This window comes from Triticum urartu, chromosome 3A (genome assembly GCF_056163025.1).
Source record: "Triticum urartu cultivar PI428250 chromosome 3A, HENAU_Tu73, whole genome shotgun sequence".
Lineage (NCBI taxonomy): Eukaryota > Viridiplantae > Streptophyta > Magnoliopsida > Poales > Poaceae > Triticum > Triticum urartu.
The window spans coordinates 698,703,998-698,731,800 of NC_141875.1; the positions used below are offsets into that span (position 1 = coordinate 698,703,998).

The 27,803-nt window shown below is 45.9% G+C and overlaps 2 protein-coding genes and 2 pseudogenes across 2 annotated transcripts; all 4 read left to right on the forward strand.

Annotated features, from left to right (window-relative positions):
- The first annotated feature begins 742 nt into the window (after positions 1-742).
- Positions 743-2,100, forward strand: LOC147981796 (uncharacterized). The gene is made up of 2 exons (XM_087516110.1): positions 743-1,064; positions 1,178-2,100. The coding sequence occupies exons 1-2, from the start codon at positions 743-745 to the stop codon at positions 2,098-2,100; spliced, it is 1,245 nt and encodes a 414-aa protein (XP_087372236.1).
- A 1,056-nt stretch (positions 2,101-3,156) lies between these two features.
- LOC147981797 (uncharacterized) lies at positions 3,157-5,766 on the forward strand (annotated as a pseudogene).
- A 14,304-nt stretch (positions 5,767-20,070) lies between these two features.
- LOC147981798 (glutathione transferase GST 23-like) lies at positions 20,071-20,709 on the forward strand. Its single transcript, XM_087514111.1, has 2 exons — positions 20,071-20,151; positions 20,233-20,709. Exons 1-2 carry the CDS (start codon positions 20,116-20,118, stop codon positions 20,605-20,607), a joined length of 411 nt encoding a protein of 136 aa, XP_087370237.1. The 5' UTR covers positions 20,071-20,115; the 3' UTR covers positions 20,608-20,709.
- A 5,095-nt stretch (positions 20,710-25,804) lies between these two features.
- On the forward strand, positions 25,805-27,279 carry LOC125547250 (dirigent protein 19-like; annotated as a pseudogene).
- The last annotated feature ends 524 nt before the right edge of the window (positions 27,280-27,803 follow it).

Below are 27,803 nucleotides of genomic sequence, written 5' to 3' on the forward strand. Positions count from 1 at the left end.
GCACCATGAATCCGAGCTCCGCCGCCAGCTCTCCTCCCACGGTGACCGCCGGACCCACGACTATGACGACCACCGGTCCCCCTCACGCCGTTCTCCCCCTCGGGCGGATCGCCGGGGCCGCTCCCGTTCGCCTCCCCCTACCATGGATCGCCACGATGGTCGTCGTCGGTCGCCCTCCCCTCCGCGCCGTCGGGTGGCCAGCCGCTCCCCGGTCCGGGGCGGCCACGCTCGCTCCCCCGACCAATCCTATGGGCCACCGGCCCCTCCTCCCGCGGCTACCACGGTCCGCCGCTACCAGCCTCCTCGGGGCGAGCTGAGCCTCCCCCCGACCGGCAATGGGGCGGGACGGGGCCGGCCTGGGGGCAAGCGCAAGAAGAAGCGCAGGCTTGGGCGCGCAAACGGCCCAGCCCCGCCTAACGGCGCTCCCCGGGATCCCGCCGCCTCGATGACATCCGCCCTTCTCCCCAACGACCGCGACGCCGACCTTGTCAAATGCTTCAATTGCGGTCTCTCTGGCCACTCCCAGGTGGCTTGCACTCGTCCACAGTGCTGTTACCACTGCTCGGACCCAGATCACCCCGCTTTCCTTTGCCCGGACCGCTCGGTGGCGGAGGAGCTGATGATGTACGGGCACGAGATTGAGGGCCTCGGATACTTCCACATCGAGGTGCCCGACATCCCCACCCCTTCCCCCTAGCTCCTGGCCATTGTTACAGTGAAGGATGGGGTGGCCTCGCCGGAGATGATCGAGGCCGAGCTCAACCACCTCTACCTCTGCAACTGGGATTGGCAGGTCACCTTACTCTCTGGAGGCCAGTTCTCGGTCGTCTTTCCGGACGCGGTCAGCCACGGATACGGCACCCGCAGTGGAGACATCACCCTAGCTCTCAACTCGCTAGTGGTTGACATCTCCGTGCCGGTGCGGGACCCCTTGGCGGTCGCGGTCTTGGACACGGCTTGTATCCTCATTGGTGGACTCCCGGACATCGCCCACTCCGAGCAGGTAATCCGGAACATGTCTCGCATCCTCGGCAAGGTGGTGGTGGTTGATGAGCTTTCCCTCCGCAAAGAGGAGGAGGTACGCGTTAAGGTGAAATCTCTCGACTCCTCCAAGCTTCGGGCCACCATCCGGGTGTTCTTTAACGACCAGGGCTTCGACCTCCGCATCTCCCCTGAGCCTCCCAACCATATTGGTCGCCCTCGCATCAACGACAGCTTCCCTGGGGGCGGCCCGGTGGGGGTGGCACGGGGGGCCACCGCAGCGACCGCGACCCACGTCACGGCCACCACTCGGGCTCGGACGAGGACGACGACGACCTTGAGGACAGCCCCCACCACAACCAGCCGCCTGTGCCTGCCACCAGGGGTGGGGATGGGCCGCGTCGTACCCACTCGACAGCCCCACCGTCCTCCGATGATGGCCCCGACGCCTTCGATGTCAGTCTCCAAGTGTTTCCGTCTTCTTCGCCCCGCTCCCCCGACAACATCTCCCTCGGCATCTTCGCCTCCTCCCCGACCAGGGCCGAGCCGACGCTACCCGATCCGACCCCCACTGTGGTCGATCTCCAGTTGGTGCCGCTGGGGGGTTCGGCTTCAGACCCGGCTCCGCCTCTCCCGGGGCCTTCGGAGGGCGCTCCTGGCTCCCCGGCCCGGCCGGCCAGCCCGCCTGTGGGGGTTGACGCGCCTGCGGACCCACCTTCCTCCACTGGCGTCCCCTGCGTGCTGTCTCCTGCTCCCCCCGTGGTGCTGTCGAGCTCTTCCCCCGCGGGCCTGGCGGTGGTGGTGACCACACCGATGGCCGCTCCACCTCCTCCTCCTCGGGATGCGAGGCGGGGCCGTTCGACCTCGTCCCCGGTGTCCTCCTCGCGCCGCAGTGCTCGGAGTGAGGCGACCAGGCCGCCAGGTGGCCCGGCCCTCCCCATCCCCGAGCTCGCCGCCCTCCGGGCCGCTGCCCGGAACCTCGAGTCAGGTACCATGATCATCCCGGCCACCTCTGCTACGTGCTCCTTTTCTGCTTTGGAGTCGGCCCCGCTTGGCCACCTCGCTAAGGTGGCAGCGGACTCGGCCATAGTTTTCCGCGGGGAGGTTGCCCCCCGCTAGTCCAGATATATGCCATCCGTGCACGGGAGATCCTTGATGGTCGGCTCGCCGAGGCCCGTGCACGCCCTCCCCCCGCCGCGGGAGCTCCGCTTGGGTCCACCCCGAGCGCCCCACCCCACGCGCCGGTCGCCCCGGATGAGATCCGGGGCCGCACTCGCTCTCGTACTGCCGCTCTCCGCGCCCAGAGCGCGTCATGTGTCCTGGGGTCAAGCAGCCCCCCGATGGATGCCTGATGAGAGCCTTATTCTGGAACATCCGCGGTTTCGGCCAAGATGGTCGGCGCCGCCAACTCATTGAATACATGCGAACCGAGCGTATTGACATAGTAGCCATCCAAGAAACGATGTGAACTGAATTTTCCCTGTCGGAACTTGAGCATTTGAGTTCCAACCTATTCGCCTGGCACTGGCTCCCTTCTAGTGGGAACGCAGGCCACTCAGGAGGCATCCTCCTAGGTGTGAAGGATGCCACCCTTGAGGTTGGGGGCATGGACCGGGGAGAGTTCTTTGTAAGCATGGAGGTTTTCGAACGGTCCCTAAACTTTAAATGGGAGATCATCGCGGTTTATGGCCCGGCCGACCACCGTAGGTCAGAGACCTTCCTTGCTGAGCTCAGGAGGAAGGTTGCGTCGGCCCAGTTCCCGGTGGTAGTCGGCGGCGACTTCAACCTCATCCGGACGGAGGAAGAGAAGAGCAATAATCTAGTGAACTTTCCTCGGATGCAATTATTCAATGATTGCATCGCAGATATGGGATTGCGGGAACTCGATCGTGTAGGGGCCAGATTCACTTGGACTAACCGCCAAGTCGATCCGACTCGCTCGGTCCTCGATCGAGTTTTCGTCTCCCCTGAGTGGGACATTCGATGTCCCCTGCATCGCTGCGGGCGATCACGCGGATTGGGTCAGATCATGTACCCCTTCTCCTCTGCTCGGAGAATGAACGTCCTCCGCTGCCGCCACGCTTCCGTTTTGAGACCTTTTGGTTGCGCCAGCCAGGCTTCACTGCTGCGGTGGGCGGCCGTTGGCGTGAGGTGAGGGACGCTCCCCATAGGGCCATGTCGGCCGTTGACTCTTGGCATTTCTGCGCCAAGCGGTCGCGGGAGTTCATGAAAGGATGGGGTGCTAACGTGGGTCGGGACATCCGTGAGAGGAAGAAAGCTCTCCTCGACGACATCCAGGCCTTCGACCTCCGGGCTGACACTACGGGTCTCTCGGCAGACGAATGGATGCTTAGGTACGACTTGGAAGATCAGCTCACGGTCATCTACACTGACGAGGAAGCCTACTGGCGCATGCGAGGTACACAGAATTGGGTCCTCAAGGGGGACGCCAATACTGCCTACTTCCAGGCTATCGCTAATGGCCGTAGGCGCTGCACTTCCATCCCCCTCTTGTGGGATGGCCCGACCCTCCTCCAGCGCCCGGAGGACATCCAGGCGCATGTTGATGGCTTCTACAGAGACCTATTCTCTGCCTCCCCTCGGGGAGGTCTTGCTCTAGCCCAAGACATTTGGCCTGGCCACTGCTGCGTCTCGCCGGCGGACAATGCGGCCATCACGGCCCCGTTCTCCGAGGAGGAGGTCTGGGCAGCCATTAAGGGCATGAACTCCTCCTCGGCCCCTGGCCCGGATGGCCTTCCAGTGAAGTTTTTTCAGTCCTTCTGGGAGGTGATCAAACCTGAGGTGATGGCCCTATTTGACGAGTTCATGGCTGGGACCATTGACCTCGGCCGGCTGAATTATGGGGTAATCACGCTCATTCCTAAGGTGCCGGGTGCCTCAGACATTCGACAATTCCGGCCGATTACGGTGATTAACGTCATCTTCCGCATCCTGGCCAAGGGGTACGCCATTAGGGTGGTCCCTATAGCTGACTGGATCACTCACCCTGATCAGTCAGCTTTCATCCAGGGCCGTTATATCCTTGATGGGTTCCTAGTGTTCCACGAAGCTCTCCATGAGGTGCGCTCCAAACACCTCAAGGCAGTCTTTCTGAAACTGGACTTCCACAAGGCGTATGACACGGTCAGCTGGGCCTTCCTTCGGGAATGTTTGCTTCGGAAAGGTTTCGAAGATAGATGGGTGACCAGAGTTATGCAGTTGGTCTCTTCCGGCCGCATAGCGGTGAACATTAATGGGGAGATCGGCCCGTTCTTCCCCAGTGGGGTCCGCCAGGGCGACCCCTTCTCCCTGTTCCTGTTCAACATAGTTGTTGATGCGCTGGCGGCCATCCTCGATAAGGCCAAGGCGGCAGGACACATCAAGGGGATTGTCCCGCACCTTGTTGGAGGCAACGGGGTCTCCCTTCTCCAATATGCGGATGATACCATCATCATGGTGGAGGGCTCCGCGAGTGATATCTCGAACCTCAAGTTCCTCCTCCTGTGCTTCCAACAGATGTCCGGCCTAAGGATCAACTTCGACAAGAGTGAGGTGATGATCTTGGGCTACTCCCAAGACGAGTGGCAGAGCATCGCGGATCGACTTAACTGCCAGCTTGGGTGCTTCCCCACGACCTATCTTGGGATACCCATTAGCGACACTAGGCTTACCGTGGCTGAGCTGCGCCCCACGGTGGGGAAGCTCCAACACCGGATCGAGCCCTAGCAGGGACGGTGGCTTCCTAAAGCGGCCCGTACGGTTCTTATTAACTCGTCCCTCGCCAGCCTCCTCTTATTCATTATGAGCTTCTACAGCCTTCCAGAGACTCTTCATCACAAGATTGCCACCGTTCAGGGGCGATTTTACTGGGCCGGCGAGGGTGACAAGCAGAAATACCACATGGTCAAGTGGTCCTAGATCTGTAAACCCCGCGACCAGGGCGGCCTTGGGATCATGTCATCCAAACGCATGAATATAGCCCTTTTGACTCGATGGCTCTGGAGGATTAACAATGGAGATGGTGGCATGTGGCTGCGCATTATTCAGCAGAAGTACCTCCGCGGACAGCCACTCGCCTTCTGTCAACGCTCTGGAGGCTCCCAGTTCTGGCAATCTGTCATCCAGCTCCTCCCTGTCCTTCGGATAGGGACCTCAATTGAGATCGGGTCCGGCACCGCCACGCTGTTTTGGTTTGATCGCTGGACTGGAGACGCACCCCTGGCGTCCCGGTTTCCGGTCCTGTTCTCCATTGCGGTGGCCCCCCAGATCTCCTTGGCAAACGCCCTTCTCGACCTTGGGCGCCTTGCGTTCCGAAGGCCTTTTGGTCCTGCGGAGAATGCGGACTGGCAGGATTTGCTTGACTGTGTGGCTCTCCATGAGCCGGATCTCACGACTGACGACGACCGCGCTAGATGGCGCCTTGAACCATCCGGTCAATTCTCCACCAAATCTCTCTATCTGGCCATCGCCCCCTCGCCCGGTCATGAGGCGCTCTCATCTATTTGGGAGATTCGCCTCCCATTGAAGATTAAGATATTCTTGTGGCAGTGGATTCGTGGCCGCCTACCATCTGGTGTTGAGGTTCTGAAACGCAATGGCCCTGGGGACGGGCGCTGTCCACTCTGTGGGCCTGAAGAGGACTCTAACCATATATTCTTCACCTGCGTGTCTGCGCAGTTCCTTTGGAGCTGTTTCCGCATGACTAGTTATGCATCTTTTCATGTGAAAAAAAGAGAAAAATATGGCTTACTTTCTGCATGTGTGTGGCGAAGGCATAATTTCTGATCCATCATAGAATGGATATTTTTTCTTCTAATCATGTGAGGCCTTTGTTGCTACCAAAATAGAATACATATATCAACCATTTACTACTAAAACAATAATCATATTTATCGACTTTCTACTTTGTACTGAAGCTTACCAATTTAACATCTGTTTTGGTACATTCTTGAAACAAACATAATTTTATGTTTCTTGCCCAGCCATTGTTTCTATACGGATCCATATCAACACTTTTTGCTTCAGATTCATATAAACTGTAAGGCATTGCTTTTGGTCTTCTTTAACATGTTTTCTTGTCTTTCAGAGGAATCCACTCAGATATGACTAATTTGTTTCCTTTCACCTTTTACTACTCTACCACTGCCAGATTTATTTATTTTCCATTTTTTACTTATTTATCTACAGATTATCTGCATGATTTTCCATCAGTTGCATAACCAGTCTGCTGTTGAGTATTTTGATTTTGTCATTGGGTAGCTGCAGGCGAGCCGTTACTGCTGAAACTCTACCTAGAAGCTATATTGTTTTGGCAGGCAATGGTACCCAGGTAGATGGACTAGCTGCTTGCTCCGTGCCCGTTCTAGTGCACGCTACATCATATATAGATGTACATAGTTCAGGGAATGAGAAGTCAATACATGCAGGACCGAATCTGGAGGTAGGCACCAAGACCCAGTAAAGAACAACTCCTGATGGGTTGTAATCCATCGCCTCCTCCAGCGACTCCTGCTGATCAGCGGTAATGAGCAGCCACGGCGGAGGAAGCCCCAACAAATGGAATGGCGCTTCAACCACACTCTGTGACGTGCAAGTGTCAGCCGCCTGCAAAATGATGCTCTTGGCACAGAACTGTGAAAATTAGAGCTTTTGGGGGGTTCCTGGGTTAGTAGTGTTGCGCTTTTGATCCGTTCCATCTCTTAGTGTGGTGGATTTAATGATTTTTAGCCATTAAAATATATCAGAACGAATTATGATGTATTTGATTGTGTCAATTACATGGGGACTGCAGAGTAGTATGAGTATCATTAGTGTAATTTGTACAGCAAAAATAGTTCGTATCGTCAAGACAATGTACTTACATGTTAACTCCCTCTCACTTTTAGTTGTTCAAAAGTACTCCCTCCGTCCCATAATATAAGAGAGTTTTTAAACGCTCTTATATTATGGGACGGAGGGAGTTGGTAGCTCTAGCTTGAATTGCATAACCGAAAGATTTGAGTACAATTATCCACATTTTTTATGGAGAAAACTTTCAGTGTTATTGACATGGCTCATGGTGTAAAATGTAAAAGTACGATTTTGTTTGACTGGGTACACTGATTGTAAAGGCCTTCCTCAAACCTACTTTGTGTAGTTATTAACATCTCCTGCTGAGTATGTATGATTTATAATAGCTTGTCCTTATGGATGGTAACAAAGCTGCAGTACCGCCAATATGACATTGCACCATTATCTTCTTGAAGCGTTCTAGAAGATGGACATTCAAAAGGATGAAGGCTATGGTGATTCCAGCTATTTCACATTTGTTAGATGCATAATTCCACATGCGACGATTGCTCCTTCTACATGATAATTATTGTAGAATGGAATTTGTTTTTATGTTTATATTTAAGTTGGTATTAGAGCAAAAAATAATAATTAAGTTAGCAGATCATAATATTTTCTACCATCACACACCGACCCTTGGCCTTAACTTACGTGCTAAGGCGCAAGTAAATTTGCATGGCCATTTTTCCTATGTTGGCCGACAACAGTTTTTCCAAGTCTGTATCTCTATGAAATAAAATTTTGAAACGAAGCCTTATCCAAAAAAAGAAGTCAGGAACGTCCCGTAACACCACGACAACATCATACTGAGACTTTGATACGGTAATAGTCCCTCCACATGCAGCATGTAGCTTACTTGCATGCAAGTCGTAAAATTACCTCAACTCCTGCACCTCGAGCCGACAAGAGGGAATCTCGTGAAGACATGTGCTCAAACTTGGACATGTCCCTATGGCCCTTCCTAACACAGACCAATAGGATTTCACCATGGTCTATCCCCTCTCAAGGCCGGTCAAAGCCATAGACCAAGCGAGCCCCATAGACGGGTGCATCATCGAAAACCGCACGATGGAGGGTTGAAAAAGCACACCCACCTGCATGTGGCACGAATATTTGTATCAAAGATGTGGTGTGATGTTTAAATATCCAATACACAACTTTAATGTGGCACTTCACAAATAGGACTATTCGTCACGAAGGTTCCGCACTACTTAGAATGCTAGTCCGTTGGCGGAGCAAGCCCATTGAGCACTACTCGACCTTACACATGGTATTAGTTCATTTTAATGATGCATTCTACCCAGACCTCCCTCATAATACCAGCGGTTCCCACTTTTTTGTAAATTAATGAAGGTACGGGCCCACAAAATTTTACACCGTTTATTCAATACTCAACTTTGATCATTTACCCACATAATCGTCTATCACTCCCTTAATATCTCAAAAGCATCGCAAGGAATCAATTTTATTGAATTCAATTATCTAGAAGTTCATGCAAGTTTTTATATATATATCACTAATCTACCTATTATTTATATAACTCATGCACACAACCAATTAATATTCAACTCTCTGAAAGGATATCACTACTAGGGAAAACATTATACACACAATCTTAGTAGCAGTGTGGTTTAAAAACAGACGCTACTGCTAATTGCCACGGTGAACAGCGCTATTAATATTCAGTAAACAGCGCTACTAATATCTCAGTAGCAGTAGCGCTCTAGGTGAAACGAGCGCTACTACTATAATTGCCACGGTGTTGCCTCCAGGCTAGATATAGTAGTAGCGCCCTTCCCAGGGACGCGCTATTGCTAAAGTACTTAGTAGCAGCGTTTTTCTTCAAAACTCGCTGCTGCTAAGTATCACCGCAACTAATTAAGTTTAGTCCCATACTGCTAAGCGAACAAGGTGTTTACCACCTTAAATATGTTACTTCTCAATCTATCTTGAGCACTTGGTCTTCATTAAACTATATGTGTAGGATTTGTGGCTGCAATATGAATCCTCGCATGTACCTATACAGGTACAGTGAGGATTCATGTTGACTATTTAGATTCTACACAAAAAGATCAATGATGACCAATGTATATTTTTGATATTTTTACATTGCTTAGACTTATAGCATTTTTTAGGACAAAGCGTTACTGATATTAGGATAAACAAAAGAAATAACTGCTTCCATTAGCAGTACCGTTTTTCTCTAAAACGCGCTATAGATAAGTTAGCTATAGCGCGTTTCCTTATGAGCGCTGCTGCTAGATCGACTTAACCACCCCCCGGCTCAAAATTTCGCTAAGTCCTCCTTTCCCCCTGTTCCCCTACTCCTCTGTCGCCGCCGCCCGAGCCCGAGCCTGCCCTCACCGCCGCCGCCCGAGCCCGCCCTCAACCTCATCGCTGCCGCCCGCCGCCGCTCTCGACCACACCGTCGCTGCCCTCGACCTCACCGCCGCCGCCTGAGCCCGCCCAGGACCGCCGCCTCCCGATCCCGAGCCCGCCCTCGCCGCCCCTACCTCCGTCGCCGAGCACCTCCCCGCCACCGTCTCTCCCCTCTCTGTAAGCCCCCCACCCCTCCCCCACCCCCTGTCTCTTTGCTTAGTTAGTAGATGTTTTTTTAGTAGTAGTAGATGTTAATTTAGGGTTCATAGATAATGATCTTTAGTAGTAGTAGATATTAATTAGTAGTAGTGATGGTAAACTAGTTGTATAATTAGCAGTAGTAGATGTTAATTAGTAGTAGATGTAGTAGTAGATGTTAATTAGTAGTAGTAGATGTACTAGTTTCTTTCTATTTATAATAAGTTTATATTTAGTAAGAACGAGTTGAATTAATAGAACTAGTTTAGTTTTAGTTGAACTAGTTTAGTTTTAGTTGAACTAGTTTAGTAAGTAAATTAATAAACTAGTTGAATTAATAGAACTAATGTATTTTTAGTAAGAAAATTGAAATAACTAGTTGAACTACTTTATTTTTAGAAAGAACTAGTTTTTTTCCTATTTATAGTAAGTTTATATTTAGTAAGAACTAGTTGAATTAATAGAACTAGTTGAACATGTCATATTTGTTGTTATTTTTTAGTTTAAGCAATTATTCGGGATGTATTAGTGATAACTTATAGGGTTTTTGCTTTTGCAGAAATCAAGGAGCCCCTCCATCATCCCCGCCGTCGTCCCCGTCACCGACCCCCTCTGACCTCGAGGTGAGACCAGCCAGATCTCCATGTCAATATGAGTACTATAAGATATATATGATGTAGATAAAAACATGTATATCCTGTGTTGCTCAAATAGGATATGTGGTTGCCCAAGTGCCCGGTCATGTTTTGGTTACACCTCCGAGTGGCCTATGTTTTGCCGGAGTGTTGATTAATTTCCGTTCCGGCAAATTTCAGGCGCTTGATATGACCTTTTTTAGCAAATGTCATACCGGATTTTTCCGTGAATTCTGGCATGACTTGTGCTAGAATATGTAGGAAATATCGAGTGCCTGGATTTTCTCGAAAAATAATGATCTAATTTAGGTTTTTTAGTACATATATTTAATTGTACAAGTTTAATCTTTGAAATATGAACGTAGGAAATGTCGTACTTGGACGACGACAGTCTCCCGGGGGAGTGCAGCTGGTGCCACGACGATCGAGGTATGTGCGACAGGTTCGTTGAGCTGGACGAAGATCGGTGCTTCAGCATTAAGCTCGAGGAAACCTTCGATGTTGAAACGGTACGCAACAACGACAAGTGTTTTTTTTTCGTAATTAAGTATGACTTCAACTATTTCAACGTCTAATTTTCATCTTTTACAATTCGACTAGCTTATCCTATGCCATGCAAGACGCTATGCCTTGGAGAGGATGGGTTTTGAAGACCATGAAAATTTTCAAACAAAGAAAATACACCTAAGGACCCATCATGATATCGATTTTGAAGTAAATCTGTACAATTCTCAGAGCGTAACCCATTTTGGTTGCCAAAATTGGGAAGCACTTTGCAAAATGTATGGTTTTTATGAGGGTATGATTGTCACCATGGATCTTGGTGATCCTGACATCGAGCAAGACAATATGGAGATTTGGGTCTTTGTTGATACGCTTCCGATTCTACCGCAATGTGAGTTTCTCAAACATAGTTATTAACTAATTTATATTGTTTATTTTAAAATAGTTGACAACTTATTTCCATTGACAGCTTATTTTGAATCTTCAAAGAATGTGCAGAAGATGGTAGACAAAACCCACTACACTGATGGCTCCGAATTAACTTATAAGGAGAAAAGTCATCTGATTGCTTATTGTACTTATCTTGAGAATTACAATACCTATTATCGAACTCCTCCAAATTATGGTGAATACGTGCCACTAGTGCATATGTTGAACCACGGTAACTTCTATGAAGATACCCTGGTAAGATTTTTTTACTATTACGACATCCGTGCATCTTTTGCATACTTTTAAAACTAGTACATCATTGCTAACTACAAACTTATTACTATGTTTTTCAACAGGAAATCCCGATGGATTGTGTGCCTCATCTGATGTAGCAGAATGGTCGCCTTGCAGTTCTGAACATACAGCCAGGTCAATCTAAGGAGCTCACCTGTGCATATCGGATTTCTAAAACCGGTGAACACATGCTAATCAAAGAATGAAAAAAATGTTTGGACATTCGCAAGGAGGTTCTTGAAAGTAACATTAAGCGAAAGGCAAGACTTGAAGACAGGACAATCTCCATTCTCCATAATGGAGAGTCAGGGGCTATCTTGTTTTTTGCTATTTTACTTTAGAGAATATAGTAGGTCCTAAGAGAATGTAGTAGATCCTATGAGGTACAATATGTTTATTATGTGATACAATGTGTTAGAGTTGATGATGAGGAGTACTTGTGATTACGACTAGTGACCAATTTGCTATGTGATGTTTTATTGATGAAAACGATGATCTTGAGAAGGTGTTATATGACAATGATGTAGTATGATGATAAGTTGTTAATGATATGATGATGATGATGATGATATTTATTATATCATTGGGTGAAAGAACCGCGAATTAGTTTCAAGTGGATGGACATCCACTTGAAACTAGTCCACGGTTCTTTCACCCTGTGATGTAATAACTCATTATGATGTAAAAACAATTTCTAAATTTCTGTTGTATGAAAACTTGTGTAAAGGTGTACGAATACAACATGAAATAAAAAAGAAATAAAATACGAAATAATAGTAGCAGCGCGGGCAGGGAGAAGCGCTACTACTAATTACCAGTAGCGCTCCTCCGGGAAGTCGCTACTACTAAGTCGATTTAGCAGTAGCGTGGGCGGAGGCATGCTACTGCTATACGTTAGCTGTAGCGCCTTATCAGTAGCGCATCGCCCCGCGCTACTGATAGGCCTAAAACTCACGCTGCTGCTAGGCTTTTTCCTATTAGTGTATAAGTGAAGCAAGACAATCCTAATCTTTTTCTATATAAAGTACTTAATGGTATGACAAAAAAGATAAATAAGCTAGAAAATGCCAGAAAAATAGAAACATCTAGCCATTAATTTAGTGTATCCTCAATTAAATCTATATCTATATCTATATCTAATATTAAAAGATGGGTCCTTTCATAGTTTTTCATAAGTCACGCGTTTATATCCGTTGATTTTATTTTACCCATAAAGATTGACAGCTGAGATTTAAAAATAGATATACAAAACGGGACAGAAAAAAACATGCACCCACGGAATCGAACACAAACCTACCATCCTGATCCCTTTCTGTTTTTTGTTCGAATACTATGAGGAGTCCTAGCTGAACACAACATAATTGCCTCCAATTATACGCCCCAAACCAACGTTTCCTTGCATGAACCGTGTAGGACTTATAGAGACTAAATAACCGATCGCAAGGCGTACCGGAAGCATCCAAGTAACCACACGTGACTATTAAAATATACACCATCGTCGTGTGCCGCACAAACCAAACCAAACCCAACACAAACCGTCAAAGGGATCGACCAACAATGTGTCACCAATCGTTAAAAAGGAGTCGTCGTTGACTCAGGATTAAATCCAGCAACGATCGACTGTTTGTTCTGGAGGCAGCGACTCCAAGTTGCTCTGTTCCCCGAATCAACGTCGGCTTCCGTTCTCGCCGTGCCATCGCTGGATCCTGCGCACCTTCCGCTCCCATCTTCTTCTACGCGAGATTTTCGTCGGTCTCATCCGATCCGGCGCGTCATAGTGGGAGGGGGGCGTTGTTACGAGCGATCTCATCCTCGGAAGCGCCTGCGACAAGCGGATGGTCGCAGTACCGCTGGATCGCAGATCCCAGAGTACCCGGATGGGATGGCACCGCTGCTCCCCTCCCCTGGCGCCACCCCCTCTCCCTCCATGTCGGCCACATCGGCGTTGGGTCTCGAGAAACAGGGACGAGAAATGGCTTATATCAACACCGTGTGTTTCTGTACCAACAAAGATTGTATTGACGGCAAGCTGGCCATCCTAATGGCTACTGCAGAAAAAGAACGACAGCAGTGGAGATGGTAGTTGTGTTTCCAGATAAGTTTGTCTCTTTATTGCTTGACGAGGATGATCGAGGGAGTGGACGTCACCCAGCGGCCCCTGCTCTTCCCCATGATTTTGGGGAGTGGATGTCACCATGGATCGGGCCGCCGGCGTGGGTAGGCCGTTCGCTAAGCATGTGCCGAGGTCGTCCCCGCATGGAAGGGCAGCTGCCGCTGAGTTGTTTGCTGGGAGCTGGGCAGGAACTACGTTATCTGAAGCACGGCCACCGCTTGCCTGTGTAAACTGCAGTGTACAGGGACAAAAGGAATGAAAGAGATCACATGAAGGTTGTGATGGCTTGGCCGAAGAAGCTGCAGGTGATTGGCTACCGAAGCGTGTTGTATCCTGAAAGAACCAACACTGAGAGAGAGACAATAAGAAGAAGAAGAAAATGTGGGCCAAGATTGATAGTTTCTCATCTTGTCAGTGGTCTGACTGTATTATTTTTATGAAAGAAACAGGCACTATAATTTGCAAGACACGGGGAAGTGAAAAATATGAGCTCATGTTTCTTTAGAATTTTATAAAAAGTGTGTTTTATCTTGATGTTTAAAATTAGGGCAATGATTTTTTAGAAGTCCAATTGAGAAAGGTAACATGATGTTTTTTCAGCGGTCCACACAGATTGATGAGTTCACAAGGAATTTGCCTTTTGCAACCATAAGATTGATGAGGACCCGGAACGCATTCAGTGTAGAGCTGGTAGTATGACATCAAATCTTGAGTTAGTTAATTACATGCTATTTGAAATGTTTTGTTGTCCATACTTCACCCCTTTATATCCGCTGATTTTATGTTAATCACAAAGATTGAAGGTCGAGATTTTTTTTTCATCCGCCGTTTCCTTATGATAGACATAGACCAATTCATCCGATAATATTTTTGTTTGTGAAAAGCTAGACCCGAACCAGGATGACAAGTTCATAGACGGCAGCGCACCAACCAACTAACCCAAGAACTGTTTTTGAAAATTTTAAGGAAGATGACTTTTTATTGGTGACGCAAGTTTTCTTTAAAACAAAACTTCCCAGCCCAACGAAAACAAAGTTTGGGCTGACCTCCCGATACCCCAGTTTGGGCTGGACACGGTCGTTCTGCACTTTGTTCTCTTTCCTTTTTTTTTCTTTACTTTTTCTATTTCTTTTCTTTTCTTTTTCATTTTTCCATTTTTCTTTCTTTCTGCTTTCGTGTACTATACAAAGTTCATTGCATGTTTTATATACAAAAGTGTTCATCGTATTTTTAAGGGAATGTTCACCCTATATTGAGCAAATGTTCATCATATTTTTAAAAACTTCAATGTGTATCACAAAAAATGTCAATAAGTATTTGAATAGTTTTCAGAGTATATCACAAAAATATTCAATGTGCATTTTAAAATTGTTCAGCATATATTACTAATTGTACAATACATTTGTAAAAAAAATATTATATATAAAACATTTCAACAAATGTTCGGGATTTCAAAACTTTGTTCATGTTTTTTGAAACTTTTGATCACTTTTTTCAACAATTGTTCATGTTTTAAAAGTTTTTCAAATTCGGAAGTTGTTCACATTTTTCAAATACTATTTCATATAAAATTAAAACACCTATTATTTTAATATTTGTCATCTGAGAGATTAGGGACAGGCACAAGCGACAAGGACTAATATAAAAAGTCTCTAATTGTCTGCACATAAATGGCGCGCCATGAGGTAGGTGATGGTTGGGCATGCGATACGCACGGGGATGTTTGCCAGTGAAACTAATAACAGCTGCTGGAGTAACTCCCAGACTCCCGTTGTAACGTGGGAAGAAAACCAATCTTCTCTGCCTGACCTTCCTTTGACCTAAACTAGCCACGACGCTCCAACCGTAGTCCGAAAAGAAAACCAATATTCTCCATATGACTCTGATTACATTTCATTCCTCTCTTATCCTCCGCCTACTATACGCAAAGTCTCCTTCAACATGCGGACGGCTGCGCCGCTGGTATTTTTTCCGTAATTGCTAGGTACTATCTGATGCTAGTTAATTGTGTTTCAGGATTTCATATGTTTAGTTCATGATTCAACAAAAATAATTGCTACCTTTGGATCTGCTAGCCAAAATGGTGCCATGCAAGCAAAATTCAGTGGTAGAACATACTGCCAAAGAAAATAAATGCTTATAAATTTTGTTTCCGGGCATTTTAGACCACTAGCGTGCAAGGTGAAGCGAACACTACCATGTTGAGAACTAATCAGCGGTGTGCATCCTGCCAGGCATGCTACAGGTTGAGTTGCGATTAGTGCTGTTCGGCCGTAACCGTTGCTGGAGTGCTACCGGTTAGCAGCGTTCGGCCCGAGTGCTGCTGGCTGTATACTACCAGCGGCGCGGTAGTAGCGTCGCTCCGGCCAAACGCTGCTACAAGGCACGTCTGGACGCCACTAATGAGGGGGTCTTGTACTACTGAGACACCGTCTCACCACCCCATCCCTCTAACCACGTCCCCACCTACCTCCTTTTCTCCAACGCTGGCAGCCTGTGCCCACTCTCCGCCGACCCTGCACCCCGAACAGTCAACCTCTTGTTAGAGTTTTTTTTTTGAAAAGGGGGATTTCCCGGCCTCTGCATCAGAAAGATGCATACGGCTATCTTATTAATCAAATAAAGTAGTGCCAACATGGTTTTAAAGGTTTTCAAAAGTAATAAAAAAGCATAGAAAACTCACACAGAGCCAATAAGGGCTAGAAACACCAACTAGCCAAGAAAAGACGCCACAACCGGCTGGCTAAAACTAGATAGGGAAACTAATTGCCTATCCTATTACATGACCGCCATCCAAACCGGTTGAAGATATCCCAAGCTACCATCTCCCAGCGGAAAGACCCAGTAACCAAATGCTCCCTGGCCTCCGTCTGGGTGAGTAGCGACCACGAACGGATCAGAGCCGTAGTTCGGAATATGACCTGCAAAAAATGTATACATGATATTCTGTTAAAAACCAAATCATTTCTGCAAGTCCAGATATTCCACAGCAAAGCACAAACTCCAACCCGAATATGTCTCGCTAAGTCAGGCTCAATCCCATTAAGCCATGTCCCAAATAACGCATTAACAGAATCCGGTGGATTGATATTAAAAGCAATGTGGACCGTCTGCCAAAGTACCTTGGCCAACGGGCAATCAAAAAAGAGGTGTTTGATAGTCTCATCCCGATCGCAGAAACTACACCTAGTAGGTCCTGTCCAATTACGCTTTATCAAGTTGTCCTTAGTTAAAATAACTTGTTTATGGACAAACCACATAAACACTTTTATTTTCAAAGAAACTTTGACATCCCAAACATGCTTGGACGTAGGAATGGAGTTCGAATTAATAACATCAATATACATTGATTTAACCGTGAATACTCCAGACTTAGTCAATTTCCAGTGTAATTCGTCGGGTTGTTGTGAAAGCTGGACCTCCATCAGTCTCCTAACTAGACGGAGCCATTCTTCCCAACGATTGCCCGCTAGCGTTCGTCGGAATTGAATTTAAGGGGGGTAGATCGAAAGACCGATGCGACGAACACCTCACGTTGTTGAACAATGCGGTATAAAGACGGATATTGGATGGCCAAGGGTGTCTCGCCGAGCCAAGTATCCTCCCAGAAACGTGTACTCATGCCGTTCCCAATAACAAACTTCGTCCTATTAAACATGTGAATCGGTCAGCCTGACTGTAACCTGGGACAAAGTTTTTGTCTGGAGGTACTTGCTGCGAAGGATTTGAGCCCACATAGCATCATTTTCCGATGAGAGCTTCCACAACCACTTGTTAGAGTTAATTGCTCACATTATGCTACTGGTAATCAGATCTTATGTAATACACATGAACACTATTTGATTTGATGCGGAAATTAGTGGACAGTAGAGTGATTATACCTCCGTTTGAAGAGGCCATCTCGGTGGAGGAAGTAGAGTCTGATGTTGGTGATGAATTGCAGCAGCGTAGTCGATCACAACTCCGGCACCTCACTAGAGTAAGGCCAAGCCTTCACGTTAACGTCCAATGCGGTCCTGATTAAAACAAAGTTGGAGTAATTATCGGAGTGCATTGTTACCCTAAGAGATACCATGATCAAATAGGTGCAGGGATGCCCTCATTTATATATAGCGTTGTATATGACGTGGGACCTAACCATCATCGTAATTAGGCCCCCCATCATAGGTGCAAATTGCTAATTACTGTTATTTACTGTTAATCCCATAATTAACTCATGGACCCACTTTAACTTACGGTAATTAACATATTAACCATTTAATCACTTAATATTTCTAATGTTCTTCCACTTGATTGAATCGTTAACATCATTAGTGCATACTTCGACAAAGGCATCACACCAAGATAATGTATTCACAACAATAGATAATCATTACTCGAACCCCCAAATATATAGCGTAAGACTTCATCTCGGAAGAGATAATTATTTATGGTTGGCAGTTTGTATGGGCATGCATCATGCTCCCTAATTATGGTCTTAATAGTTTGTTTCTTTATTAATCATTATTTGCACTTAGTATGCGAAACAAACTTCCTTATTCCAAGTTGAAATATTGAGATCTCATTATTTTAGTTACCCGGATAGTTATAGGCTTTCCATTAGACCGATGCTACCAATATGTTCTCAAAAGAGATTTGGTGGCAAGCCTTTAGTCAGGGGATCAGCAATCATCAATTTAGTACTTATATGCCGGAATTAATTGTTTCATCTTGGACTCTATCTTTCACAACAAGATACTTAAGGTCAATGTGTTTGGCAACACCACTTGACTTGTTACTCGAAAAGAAAACTGCAACTTAATTATCGCAGAATAATGTAAGTGGTTTATTTATGCTGTCTACCACTCTAAGTCTAGGAACAAAGTTCTTAAGGCATACAGCTTGCCCGGTAGCCTCAGAACATGGCACAAACTCTTCTTGCATCGTTGAAGATGCAGTAAGTGTCTGTTTGCAGCTTTTCCATTAAATTGATTCCCCTGCAAGTGTGAAGATATAGTCTGATCTGGTTTTCTTACTATCCTTAGAGCATGCAAAATCAGCGTTTGAGTAACTCGTAATTTCTGGGTTGTCAGTCTTTCTATATCTAAGCATATGATTTTTAGTCCCTTAAAGATAGCGCTTTACTTTCTTGACAGCTTTACAGTGATCTAAGTCTGAATTACACTGATATCTGCCAAGCATTCCAGTTACATTTGCTAAGTCAGGACGTGTATATACTTGAGCATACATAATGCTCCTGGAGTGGAAGGTGACATCATAAAGATCCCAATATACTATTGAATTGGACATGTGTGGCACCTACACAATTACTAGTGTCTGATAAAGTTAATAGAGATGATAAAGCTGAACTGCTGTGGTAGGTGGGCCATCTAATAATTGTACATGATCAAGTCGTAAATATAGGCATGCCCGCTCCACTTTTGAGCCCCTATCTAACGAGCACTCATGGAGCAGCTAGTATACATGAGACATGATGTTTTCCAAGGAGTTGCCGCTTTACCGAGAGCCAGCACGTCACTAGTAGAAAACGGACCATTAGTACCGGTTTGTAAGGGCCTTTAGTGCCGGTTATGGAACCGGCACTAAAGTTTCGGCACTAAAGCCCCCCCCCCTTAGTACCGGTTTGGCACGAACCGGCGCTAAAGTGCCACCACGTGGCGTGAGCTCGCGCCCTGGTACGGGGGACCTTTAGTACCGGGTTTTTTTTAATTTTCTTTTTTGAAAATTTTGGAAAAAAAATTTGTTTTTTTATTTTTAATTTTTCTGAATTATTTGATGATTTAGTCTCTAATCACCTCTCTTAACTACTCAAGTGTGGATCACTCATTCCAAATCATCTAACTTCCCGACCGGTCACCCATCCCTCTCACTACTCCAGCCCGAGCACGCTTAACTTTCGGGTTCTATTCTCCCTCACTCCAAGTCTGCACTTGTTGTTTTCCTGACAATAGTAAGATGTCAATCCTATTAATCTTCAGGAATTTTGCTTGAGCATGAAGTGACACATTTCACTGTTTGAGTTTGAAACTATTGTTTTAAAAAACAATAATTATTTAGTAACACTAATATTTCTTGAATAATTAGTTTGACCACAGTTTGACCACAGTTTGACCAGATTTGACCAAAATTGAAATAACTAAAATAATTATTTAGTAACACTAATATTCTAGAATAATTAGTTTGACCATTGTTTGACCACAGTTTGCCCACTGTTTGAATATTTTTCAATTTTTTCCACTCTAGATCTTAAAAGCCTCGTAACTTTTTTCTATTAGGTTTTTGAGGATTTTGCAAATGTTTAAATTCGGATGTAACTTTTCGAGTAGATGATTTTTCATATAAAAAACTTTTTCATCCGAGTTAGTATGCAAAAGTTATGCCCATTTTTACAAATTTCAGAGAGAGTTTGCAAATAAAGTCAAAATTCACATTTGCAAATTTTCCCAACAACTAGACCACATATCACATGAGAAACTTATTTTCTTTTATTTTTTTGACATTTCCATTATTTTCTTTTATTTTTTTAAAACTGAAAAGGCGATCCGGGGGGGGGGGGTAGAGTTTGAAAATGGGACCTTTAGTACCGGTTCGACCCCTTTAGTACCGGTTCATGGCAACAACCCCGTCCACAAGAAAGTTCCCGTGCTCCTCCACGGCGACCGCGCCGTCTGCGAGTCCCTCCTTATCGTCGAGTACGTCGACTAGGCCTTCCCCGGCCCACCCCTCCTCCCCGCCGACCCCTACGAGAGGGCCATGGCCCGCTTCTGGGCCAGCTTCATCGACGGCAAGGTAGGCAACCAACCCGACGGTGGCCGCACACCTCAGTCCTCGCCCAGCTTCATCCGCTGATTTTTTGCCTGCACCGTGCAGTGCTCGAAGGCGTACTGGTTGGCGCTGTGGGCGGAGGGCGAGGCACAGGAGGGGTTTGTGAAGGAGGCCAAGGAGAACTTCGCGCTGCTGGAGGCGCGGCTGGAGGGGAGGCGGTTCTTCGGCGGCGACGCCATCGGTCTTGTCGACATCGCCGCCTGCGGGTTCGCGCACTGGCTAGGCGTCTTCGAGGAGGTTGCCGAGGTGAGACTGGTCACCGAGGACGAGTTCCCTCGCTTCTGCCGCTGGGCCAAGGAGTACGTGTCCGACGAGAAGGTGAGGGCGTGCCTGCCGGACAGGTCGCACCTGCTCGCCCGCTTCGCTGCCAACAAGGGGATGTTCGTGGCCATCGCCAAGTCCATGCTGCCGCCCAAGTAGCTAGCCAGTGTGTCTATGCCCATCCATGGATGTGCACGAGAGCGCGCATGGGTGTGTCTATGCCCATCCAGCGATCGCCGCTGAGTCAGCTTGTGCTGTTCTGCTGGCCAGAATAAAAAAGGGGAACGTATTGGAGAGGAAGCAATGTGTAGGACAAAGTTTCGTGGGATCCCTGCCATGGTTGTGCTGCCCTTGGAGCATGCACTCCGCGACTTAGGGTGTGTTTGGTAGCATGTATGGACCTAGCCTAGCTGTTCTTTTCTAATACATGTTGAGTGTAGACATGCTGAGTCCATGCATTTGCTGTTGTTTGGCAGCGGTGTATGCATTGAGACATGCTGAGCTGAGACTTTATTTGGCAACCTGCATGTGTTTAGACATGCTGAACAATTTTGAATTTCGAAAAAAAATTGAATGGTGAACAAAATTTAAACAAATTTTGAACATTTTTTTGACAATTTAAACAAATTTTGAAATTCTGTTTTTAAAAAATTTAAACATATTTTGAACATTAAAAAATGAAATTCTGAACATTTTTTGAAAATTTAAACATAATTTGAAATTCTATTTTTTTTGAAATTTTGAACTTTTTTTGAAAATTTAAACAAAATTTGATATTCTAAATATTTTTTGGAAAATTTACATATATTTTGATATTATTAATAGTTTTTGAAATTTTTAATATTTTTTGAAAATTTAAACAAAATTTGAAATTTGAACTTTTTAAAAAATTAAAACAAAATTTGAAATTCCTAACTGCACCCTGTCTGGGGTGCATGAGATGGGCATAGCTGAGGGCCTTTTTTGCATCAGACGAAGGTCGGGGCGAGCATGGCTGCCTCCATGCACCCTGTCTGGGGTGCATGAGATGGGCATAGCTGAGGGCCTTTTTTGCATCAGATGAGCATAGCCCAAGTGAGCTCATGCACTCTACCAAACAGCCCAAGTGAGCTCATGCACTCTACCAAACAGCGAAAAGTGGGTCGAATAGGGAACTTTCAGGCTCATGCACCCTCCGTGCAGGCTACCAAACACACCCTTAAGGTAGGAGGAAGCCATGTCCTCCACGGTGCTACTGTTTGGTTCATAAGCCTAGAACTTTTTTTAGTCCCAACTTATAAGTCCTAAGTCCCTAAAAAGTCTCTATATGTTTGGTTTCCGGGACTTATAAGTCTCTATAAGACCATATTATAACTATAAGTCCCTATAAGTCCCTCCTTGAGAGTCTTATTCCATAAGTCTCAAATGCTCACTTTAAGTCCCTATAAGTCCCTCCTGTTTGGTTTAGATGGGACTTATTTAAGTCCCTAGACCAATAAGTCCCTGGAAACAAACACCCTCGCGTCCAGGCGATTCATTTAGCGCCGACGGCTGACGAGCCATGGACAAATCGCCATGCAATATGCCCCACAAGCATCCACTGAACGCGTTTTCAAAAAAAATCTCAATTTTTCAGACGTGCTGTTTATGCCACAAATGCAAGTGCACCGAATACAAATGCAGAACAACACATATCCTAGCTAGCAGCTTCACCAGCAACTCAAAACAAAAACTGTAGAATATTTTAGTATGGGTCCGTCTATGTTACATCTAGATGTGAGATTATGTTGTCATGTGTTTTGTAATCCTCTCTGCTGGACTTTTTTGTTGTTTGTTTGTTTTTTAGCCTTTTTCGCTTTTGTTTGCTGTCAGGTTGAACACACGCGGCTGCTTGGCCAGCGCTAGCTAGCTCGGCTCCCTCGCTGGCCTTGACTTGATTGATACTGTACAAGTCTGCATGCAATGAGAAGCAGCCCTATTGTTGATAACGCCCGTATCCTTCAGTTTTTTGCAAAGTGCCCTGCAGCTTGTCCCTAGGTTGACATCTTTTAGGTCAATTTACCCCATCCGCAAAACATGAAAAAAGTTTGTGATTTTTTTAAGAATTTGAAATAAAAATAGTGGTAGCTTAAAAAGTGTTCATCAATTCAAAAAATGTTCATCAAGTCAAAAAAGGTCACAAATTAGAAAAATATATTCACGATATAAAAGATGTTCAAGAATTTGAAAAATGTTCGCTAACTTCAAAAGTTTTCACCAATTCAATACGTATTGGTGAAATTAAATGATGCTCGTGAATTTGTTAAATTTTCATGATTTTCTAAAAATATTCATGAATAAAAGAAATGTTCATGAATTCAAAAAAAAGGTCATGAATTTTAAAAATGTACATCGGGACAGAAAAATGGTCGAACCTAGTTGCAAGTTGATGGTGGACTTGAAATTGGGTCAAGAAAATGTTGGGGCCAGTTGCGAGTCAAGGATGGACTTGCAACTGGGACAAATGAAAGGGTCAATGGCCGAGTTGCATGTCAATGATGGACTTTTAACTGGGACGGAAAATTGATTATAGCCCAGTTGCGAGTCAAGAGTGGACTTGTAACTAGGACAACTACACAAAACAACAATACCAGTTGCGAGTCGAGGATGGACTTACAGCTAGGAAAACTACACAAAACTACGCTAGAAGTTGCGAGTCGAGGGTGAACTTGCAACTAGGACAACAAAAAATCTATGTGCCTAGTTACGAGTCAAAGGTGGACTTGCAACTGGGACAACTACGAAATTACGAGCCCAGTTGCGAGTCAATGGAGGACTTGCAACTGGGGATGAAAACAAACTGTGCGTTTAGTTGTTGCAGGCTTAGTTGTGAGGGCAAACTTGTAACAAGGACAACTACACAAAAACTATGATACTATTTGCGAATCAAGGGTGGACTCGCAACTGGACAACAAGAAAATACGAGCCTGGTTGCGAGTCGAGCGCGGACTTGCAACTGGGATGAAAAATAAAATAACCCAGTTGCGAGTCAAGGGTGGACTTGCAACTGGGACAATAAAAACATAGCTTCAGTTGCAAGTCAAGGGTGGGCTTGCAACTCAGAAAATTATGAACCCGGTTGCGAGTCGATGGTTGACTTGCAACTGGGATGAAATAATCTATGGGCCAGTTGCGAGTTAAGGGTGTACCTGCAACTGCGATGAAACTGAAAATACATGTGGAGTTGCGATTCAACAATGAGCTTGCAGCTGGGATGAAACAAAAATGGGCCCAGTTGCGAGTGGAGGATGGACTTGCAACTGGGATGAAAAACAAAAACATAGGCTCCAGTTGCAAGTCGATGGCGGGCTTGCAACTCGGATAACTATGAGCCCACTTGCGAGTCAATGGCAGACTTACAACTGGGACAACTATGAAATCATGTGCTCAGTTGTGAGTCAAGGGTCGACTTGCAACTGGGATGAAACGGTCTACGAAATCGTACGTTTGAAAATTAGATGAGACATTGCCAAATCTCATCTCGGTGAGTAACAACTTTTGTGAAATAGAGGCCCATATACTAACACCGGCGCAAGCATGGGAGACAACGAGAATAACGGCCACCAGAGCGACACCAAAAATCGGCCTGACAACGCAAACACCAGCACGAGACAAGGCACATGCATGTGAACAAAAATAATTTTGCACAAAACATACATGTTTAATCACGTGGTGAACAACTTAAGTGTGACATAGCTAAAAACCATCTAGATGAGAATTAGCTAATCCAAAAAAATAAAAATAGAGATATGTAAAATAGATGTGAAAACAAAAAACTAAAATCATGAATTTAAAAAATGGAAAAATGGAAAAACAAAAACAAAAAACAATCCTGCCCTCGAATTGGTGTCAAGAATAGACTTGCACAAAGGACAAAAACTGATCAAGCCCAGTTACGTATCAAGCGCAAGCCAAAGCCTATCTCTCCACGGAGCTTGTCTCTTCGACATCGAACTTGAATGGAAATAGAAATACACAGCGACAAGCAATAGAGCATGCCACATCCACTTTTACAACGCATGTCAGAAGAAATGGGGCGCATGCAAAAAAAAAAGACCTGACAAGTGAACAAACAAAACAAGGTGACATAGGAATACATGGGTCGCCAACATGAGATCAAGAGTTTGCGGAAAAATTAAAACAATAAAATCCAACAAACAACATCTAGTATGCGCGGAAATTTGATCACGTGGTCTCACTAAGGATATTATTTGGGCGATAGAAAAAAGAAAAATAATAATATATGAAATGTTTTTTAACCTGAATATAAAATGAAATGTTAGTACAAGGAGATAGTGCAACTGCATGGTGCTTAAAAATGTAACAGAAATGGGAGACTAGAGAGTCAATCCATTCATGTGTTTTGAGTTAGACAAAAAAGGATTGGGACACATGGATACGTGGCACTCTCGTGACAAACCCTCGTACAGCCGTCGTGAGTCTTTTTTTTTTCTAAGGATCAACAGTCGCACGAGTCAAGCAAGAAAAGACAAACAAAACACAATCAGCCCATCTAACAATTCCTGCTGGGCCTCGCTACTAATAACATCACGAACCAGAACGCACCGCGACAAGCGACAAGCCAGGCGATCGACCAGAAACACGAATCTTAGCATGTGAAAAATCAACGGCAGGCAAGTTAGATGTGATATAACTAATTCATATCTAGATGTGAAATAGTAAATCTGTTTTAGTATATCTAAAGACAAATAAAAGGGGAGCAGCTCGAAACAAATGCAGAACACCATCGTGGAAAGCACGGATCCGGCTTGGAATCGTCTCACCTCTAGTACTCCTCATGTACTCCTCCAGCATTATATTCGCATTTCTTTACAAAGGGAGTATTATTTAGAAAACGAGACATAAATCTTGTTTTCAACATATACTTGAGCCTACTAATGTTATCTTTACTGCATGCGCTGCTAGACTCGTGGATTGTTCTACAGAAAAAAGAAGGAACGTAAAACATACTTAGTGACGTAGCTAGTTCTTTCAGGTGGCACAAGATATCTTCAGAAGGGTGCATGGCAGGGGAGCTAACGTTCGAAATGAAGCCACCACACCGCCTTCTAGCTAGAAAGATACGCCCGGCGAGGACGGTCGTTGGGCACTGTTGCAGATGAGCCGTTGTACCTACTGCGAAGTCACTAGTTCTAACGAGCCGAACACATATATCTCTTGCTGAACTGTCAATGCGCCGCCTAATGTATGGATACCCGCTTTCGCGCCCAGCCGCAGCGCGTAAATACTAGCATACGAAGTACGCACACAGCACACATCATAGTCAAGCCCACAAAAGCATCACAACAGCAAAACACCGACTACTCAAGGGAAATCCATGGCCTCTGCCGCGCTCTTCGTCGTCCTCCTCGCCCTGGCCACCATGCGGCCGCAGACCACGTCGTCCCAGAAGGAGACGCACCTCAAGGTGTACTGGCATGGCATGACGTGGTGAGCGGACCGGACCTGACGTCGGTGCCGGTGGCGCGCGCGGCCACGACCAACACCTCCAAGACAGCCTTCGGCGTCGTCATGGTCATGGACAACTCACTCACCGCGGGGCCGAGCCTCAACTCATCCAGGCTCATGGGCCACGCCGCCGGCAAGGACCAGCTGGCGCTGCTCATGCTTATGAACTTCGTCTTCACCGCCGGCAAGTACAACGGCAGCAGCGTCGCCATTATCGGTCGCAACGAGGTGTTCACCGAGGTTCGTGAGATGCTTTGGCTGCTGTTGAAACGTTCGCCTCACCACATTCTGCCTTCAGTTATTTTTCTTTATCGCCCTTCTCCACTTCTCTTTTAATTTTTTTTTTCTCCTCACACATCTCTCTCGCATATGTAAAACTCGCTCTTTCTATCTTCGGCGGCATCTAGTTTTCTCCTGTGTTTTTTCCTTACCAAATCAATCATCTCCTAGGCTGCCAACCGTGTCTTCTCCCTCGCCCCGCGATGGCTAGGTCCACTCCCGATTGAATACCTCCGTCATGGCCCCACTTAGACGCCATCGCCGCCTTGCTCACACGATCCTGCCACGACCACCTCGGTCGTGCAAGTGGCATCGACAGTGGAGGAGAGGAGGCATGACCATCGACATACATGGTCTGAAGAACCACAACGACAGGCAATGCTCGAGGGTGCAGGTGGGCGCGGTGGTGGCAGATCCAAGGTGGTGGAGGTTTCCAAGCTGGGCACATGCAGTGGCTCAACCTATTGACAAACAACTTCTGCCCCCTTGACCCAATCTTCATCTACCCATCCACGATCGCCGGGAATTGAAATCATATAGTTGGAGTATAATGTCCGGCCCTCTCTCTCAGATCGGTCTTTTGGTTGCATTGGCTAGAGCATGCACTTCTACATGGTATCGAAGCCAAGAGGTCTTGAGTTCAAGACCCGGCTGGTGCAATTAAAATTGCAGCCCACTTTCGGTTCACGTTTAAGCCTGAGGGAGCCACACGTGAGAGGGAGTGTTGACGTATAATGTGGTGTCTAGTCTTCCATCAGATCGGTTTTTTGATTGCATTGGCGAGAGCATGCACTTCTACACCTATCATCCATTTCATGCATGCAAATCAAATATTAAACAATTTATGAAACAATTATCATTTATACCAAGTCATAAGTCATAACCATGCCATAGCTAGGCAATCCTCGCTTTGGCTTTAAGGGTGTTCACTACGAGCTCATCCTCAAGGACCTCGAGAACGAGAGGGAACTGCCTTTCACGCACAACCCTGTCCACAAGAAGCTGTTGATGCTCCTCCACGGTGACTGGGGCGTCGTCTGCGCGTCACCCTCCATCGTGGAGTAATATGGACAAGACCTTTGACAGCCTGCCGTTCGTGCTGGCGACGTGCATGACTGAGCAATGACCCACTTATGGGCTTAGTTCGTCAATGACAAGGTGAGTATCTCGCTGACAATTATGAACCGTACGAAACAGCTCGCTTTACCGGTGATATTTACAATAAAAAATTTATCAAAAATGGAACAAGAATATATCAGAATAATATCTTCCACATTCTCATCGTGATATGCATTCTGGCTTCAGGGGAATGATTTTTGCTGAAAAATAATTAAAAAACAGTGATGCTGACGCATTGCATACTTGATGATGTGGATGGCTTCCATGTGTTTGATGATTTGTAGGGCTTGCATGTGCCGGAAAAGAAATATGAAGGGATTACATTTACCTGATGACATGGAGTGCTATCTGGCATGTGTGGTAAGGTGAGGTGTGTGCATGTTTAGAAAAATAGAAGTAGTGAGGATCAACTATTCAGGCATATATAATTTATTAACAATCAAGGTTTGTTTTTAACTTTCTACCCATTT

What these genes read in the sequence shown, in the direction of transcription:
- LOC147981798 (XM_087514111.1), top strand. Translation starts at nt 20,116, where the DNA reads ATGGCCCGCTTCTGGGCCAGCTTCATCGACGGCAAG. An exon ending in CCAGCTTCATCGACGGCAAG is followed by an intron (nt 20,152 to 20,232) that starts GTAGGCAACCAA and finishes TGCACCGTGCAG; the next exon opens with TGCTCGAAGGCGTACTGGTT.
- LOC147981796 (XM_087516110.1), top strand. Translation starts at nt 743, where the DNA reads ATGATCGAGGCCGAGCTCAACCACCTCTACCTCTGCAACTGGGATTGG. An exon ending in GGTTGATGAGCTTTCCCTCC is followed by an intron (nt 1,065 to 1,177) that starts GCAAAGAGGAGG and finishes ATCTCCCCTGAG; the next exon opens with CCTCCCAACCATATTGGTCG.